We start from the raw sequence: 4,788 nt of genomic DNA on the forward strand, positions 1-4,788 counted from the left end.
TTTTTCACACCAAGCTGCTTGCCTATTGTAGATTAACTCTTCCTAGTCTGGTGCAGGTCTACAATACTTTTCCTGGTGTCCTTCGAAAGCTCTTTGGTCTTGGCCATGGCGGAGTTTGGAGTCTGTTTGAGGCTGTGGACAGGTGTCTTTTATACAGATGATGAGTTCAAACAGGTGCCATTCATACAGGTAACGAGTGGGGGACAGAAAAGCGTCTTACAGAAGACGTTACAGGTCTGTGAGAGCCAGATATTTTCCATGTTTGAGGTGACCAAATACTTATTTTCCACCCTAATTTACAAATAAATTCTTTACAAATCCTACCATGTGAATTCATGGATTTTTTTTTTCACATTCTGTCTCTCACAGTTGAAGTGTACCTCTGGTGCAAATTACTGACCTCTGTCATCATTTTAAGTGGGGGAACTTGCACAATCGGTGGCTGACTAAATACTTTTTTGCCCCACTGTACTGACTGTGCCTCTGAGTCCTTCGTGTGAGTCAAGCGAACCGTGACAGAACAAGCTTCTCGGATAGCGCTGTCGGTGTTCGCTCACTCTGTGGTAGAGTATCACTTCCTGTTCCTGCTCAAACACAGTGGTGTTTCTGAGTAGCTTATCTGCTTAGCAATTTAATTAAAACCTTTTAAATACATTCTTTTTTCATAGTGTAATCTTCACGTGCTTCATCTGAAGCACACTTTCTGTGTTGTCACAAGAGATGGGCAGTAACACGTTAATTCAATTACTTTTTTCAAGTAACGAGTAACGTAAGGGATTACTATTGCAAAACAGGTAATTAGATTACAGTTACCTTCCCGTAAGCACGCTGCATCACTAAAACTGTGATTTTTTTTGTGAGTGTCTCATGACAATGATGTAAGCGAGTGCGACATTTGTGGCAACAGCTGTGTGTAGATCAAGATTGGATAATATATCAAGTGCGGGAGAGAGTATGAGCGTGCAGCGTTTAAAGCGTGGAAGTACTGACCTTACTGTTAGTTTGATTCTGTAAAAAGTGACAAAAACATTAGCGTCCGCTGTTCACTGCATTGGAAGAAAACTTCTTTTTACAGCAAAAAAACCCCCTAAACTTGCGAGCAAGCACCGAGTATGCTACCACCGAATGGGAAATTCACAGACAAACTCACGGATTCTTCCACTGACTGTTGCGGCACACCTGCACCAGGACAAACATCTGCCTGCTATACAGGTGAAAATAGAGCAACAGGACTGCTGAGTCTTTGATTTTATTTATTTTCTGCTGTGTTTCACTTGCATTTATTTAAAAGAGTGAGTGTAAATAAAAAAAAAACTATTTTATGTGCAGGAATGTGCAGAAAATAGGTTTAAATGTTAAACAAATTTCTTCCAGTCAGAGAATGTTGCATATAATTTAATTTTTGCTTGATGCATAAAGTTAAAAGATTAAAACTAATAAAACAAAATTTTAAAAGAGACTTTTTCCATTTGATTACATTTTATATGATGTATTAGGCAGAAAGTAGAATTGGGCTGAAAGATCTTCTAACAAATATAGCATATTTGCAGTTCTGGAGGCCAGGATTACTGAATTGGAGACTCTGCTTCGCACCCTTCATTCACCCGTAGCTAGCCATGTCCCTGTAGCTGGTGCAGCCGAATATAGCGTAGGCCCCTGGCAGACCCCAAGCAGCTGGGGAAAGAGGGCGGCTGGGTGACGGTGAGGAGGAAGCATAGTCTTAAACAGAAGCCCCAGTTACACCACCAACCCGTTCATGTGTCTAACCGTTTTTCCCCACTCTGCGACACACCCTCCGGGGGTCAAACTCTGGTAATTGGTGATTCCGTTCTCAGACGTGAATCTAGAGACACCGGCAACCATAGTCAATTGTCTTCCAGGGGCCAGAGCAGGCGACACTGAGGGAAATTTAAAACTGTTGGCTAAGGGTAAACGTAACGTAAATTCAGTACTGAACCTAATTCACAAGACGACAGGAAGACACAAGCTGACACAGTGATAACCAACACAGACCTTCAAAGAAAAACAGGAAATTCACAAAGACCAACTCAGAGACACAAACAGAGCACAGGAGGAAGAACACTAAAGCACTAAACACAAGAAACAAACCCTTAGAACCAATACAAAATAAGAATTAACACAAAACATAAGATGACATCAAAATGAACACAAAATGCTGGGTCAACGACCCAGGACCACGACACTCCTGTGTCATGTTTAAAGTCCAACATCTGCCTCTAGTGGCCATATATAAACATGTGTGAGGATGGTGTTAATGTAAAATGTGAATCATAGTGTTCCAGTCAGTCATCAGTGTGTCTCTGCACAGCTGTAATTAAAATGTGTTCAGAGGGCCTCAGTGTCTGAATGGTTCCAGTTCAGCTCCATAACAGCAGCGTCCCTGGTTTGATTCCTGTGTTTCAGCTCATATCTGCCTCTCTCACTGAGGGGGGCGTACATACACACACACACACTAACCACTAACTCTATTTGAACCAACAGAAAAGCTGGTGCTCAGAGGAAGAGGGCGGGCTTGACTTGGTGTCAGTGACAGAAATGAAAAAAAGCTCAAATGAGTGAGAAGGACGATGAAGGAAACATCTGTGCTGTGTCTGCTCTGTAAGTAGAATCTCTGTGTTTGTTTGAATTCTTGTACTTTGACTGTCTGCTCTCCTGATAACTGATGATGGAGGAGAAGACATGAAAAACAAATCAGGCTGAATTCAAGTTCAAACACCACGAGGACCAACTGCAGGTCTGAACTGACTCTTTATCTTTGCTCAGGAGTCGAGGAAACACAGCAGGCAGTGAAAAGATCAAATCATTCACTCATTATATCAACACAGCTGCACAGTGGACACATGACTTTACTGTGGTTTCTTTTAGGAGTAGAGGACATTTTGTATTGTATGAACAGTGTAGTCAGTGCACATATTTATGATCACAACAATTACATTCAGTGCTACTTTTGAGATAAAGTAAATTAATAAATTAATTAAATTTGAGTACAGGAGCAAGAAGAGTACAAACTGTATGAATATACATATGAGATGTTCCTGTTTTACCATTACATACTTTTCACCTTTTGTTTTTCCAAATTTTCTTGAAATACATTAAATCAAATAGAAAATTAGCAGATATATCAAGAGATGTGTTTGTGTGGAGTTGTTCTTTATGTTCACCTCAAATCAACCTGAGTGTCATTTCTCTTTAGTTCTGATCTCACTGCTGAGCTGCACAACAAACCAAGGTCAGTAACCTTCTTCTGTCACAGTTTAAACCTGAGAAATGCTCACTGATATGACCTGATTGGGATTTTATGTTATGTTTCACAATGTAAAGTCTAATAGATCAGTTTTTCATTGTAACCCTCACAGCTCGTCTGACTGTGAGTCCCAGCAGCTCTCAGTTCTTTGAGGAAGACTTTGTGTCTCTGAGCTGTGAGGAGGACGACAGCTCTGCTGGATGGACTCTGAGGAGAAACACAAGCAAACAACAGAGGAGTCAGTGTGCAGATGGGTGGGGAAAACCAGCTGGTTCTTCCTGTGATATCGGCTACATGCTCAAATCAGACAGTGGAGTTTACTGGTGTGAGTCCAGAGAGGGTCCCATCAGTAACATGGTTAACCTGACAGTCACTGGTAAGCTGAGTGTGTGGAGTTAGTGTTGATGAAGCTGTGTGTAAATGGATGAAATGCTGTAGTTTGTCTCTGTGTTGAGGTGGATCAGTGATCCTGCAGAGTCCTGTCCTCCCTGTGATGGAGGGAGATGACGTCACTCTGCTCTGTAAAACAAAGACCACTCCCTCCAACCTCCCAGCTGCTTTCTATAAAGATGGCTCCCTCATCAGGAAGCAGCCTACAGGTCACATGACCATCCAGCATGTTTCCAGGTCTGATGAAGGCCTCTACAAGTGTGACATCATCGGTCATGGAGAGTCTCCATCCAGCTGGATCACTGTCACAGGTGACACACTCACCTGTCTGTGTTTCTGCAGCTTTCAACATTCACAATGTGACGACAACTTAATGACTGTGTTTGCTTTATTTTAGACAAACACACCACCACACCTCCACCTACAACCACACCTCAACCCACTACTACCTCTCCATCGGATCGCTCTGTGTTGCAGTTGTTATTTGTTAGATCAATCTATGTTGTAGTTCTACTGGTATTACTCGTTCTGCTGAAGAGACGATGTGTTGACAGGAAACTTGAAGGTGAGACTCAGACTTCCTGATCTCAGGATCAGGAGATAAACCAGGTTAATCAGAAGGTTCAAGCCATATATCCTTGGGCAAGGATATTTGCTGCTCTCCAGGGATAGCTCAGTAGGTAGAGTGGTGGCCCCATGATCGGAAGGTCGGGGGTTCGATTCCCCTGAACAGCTACCCTGAGGTACCCCTGAGCAAGGTACCGTCCCTACACACTGCTCCCCGGGCGCCCAGTGGCTGCCCACTGCTTCACTGAGTGAATGGGTTAAATGCAGAGAGGGATTTTCCCCACGGGGACCAATAAAGTACACTTTCTTCTACATTCATCAGAGTATGAAGTTAGATAGAAAGCACTTCCATAGAAATTGCAGAAAAGTGCTTTATGAATGGGTCAAAGACGCAAGTTGAGTAAAGCATTTTGAATACTCAAAGCTCTATATAAGAACTAGTCCATTTAATAATATGTTTGCTTAGTACAATAATGCAGAATTCGAATTTTGCTTTGCTTTGATGGCAGGTCAGTGTGTGTCTGTGTGTGTGTGTGTGTCTCTGTGTGTGAGGGTATTTAAGAAAT

General features: G+C 42.4%; 1 protein-coding gene across 1 annotated transcript; it reads left to right on the plus strand.

Annotated features, from left to right (window-relative positions):
• Positions 1 to 2,497: 2,497 nt before the first annotated feature.
• Positions 2,498 to 4,527, plus strand: LOC145425794 (low affinity immunoglobulin gamma Fc region receptor II-like). The gene is made up of 5 exons (XM_080299210.1): positions 2,498 to 2,619; positions 3,215 to 3,250; positions 3,378 to 3,641; positions 3,721 to 3,966; positions 4,053 to 4,527. Exons 1-5 carry the CDS (start codon positions 2,589 to 2,591, stop codon positions 4,238 to 4,240), a joined length of 765 nt encoding a protein of 254 aa, XP_080155336.1. The 5' UTR covers positions 2,498 to 2,588; the 3' UTR covers positions 4,241 to 4,527.
• Positions 4,528 to 4,788: the final 261 nt, after the last annotated feature.

Source organism: Astatotilapia calliptera, chromosome 3 (assembly GCF_964374335.1).
Source record: "Astatotilapia calliptera chromosome 3, fAstCal68.1, whole genome shotgun sequence".
Classification (NCBI taxonomy): domain Eukaryota; kingdom Metazoa; phylum Chordata; class Actinopteri; order Cichliformes; family Cichlidae; genus Astatotilapia; species Astatotilapia calliptera.

What these genes read in the sequence shown, in the direction of transcription:
- LOC145425794 (XM_080299210.1), top strand. Translation starts at nt 2,589, where the DNA reads ATGAAGGAAACATCTGTGCTGTGTCTGCTCT. An exon ending in ATCTGTGCTGTGTCTGCTCT is followed by an intron (nt 2,620 to 3,214) that starts GTAAGTAGAATC and finishes ATTTCTCTTTAG; the next exon opens with TTCTGATCTCACTGCTGAGC. An exon ending in GAGCTGCACAACAAACCAAG is followed by an intron (nt 3,251 to 3,377) that starts GTCAGTAACCTT and finishes TAACCCTCACAG; the next exon opens with CTCGTCTGACTGTGAGTCCC.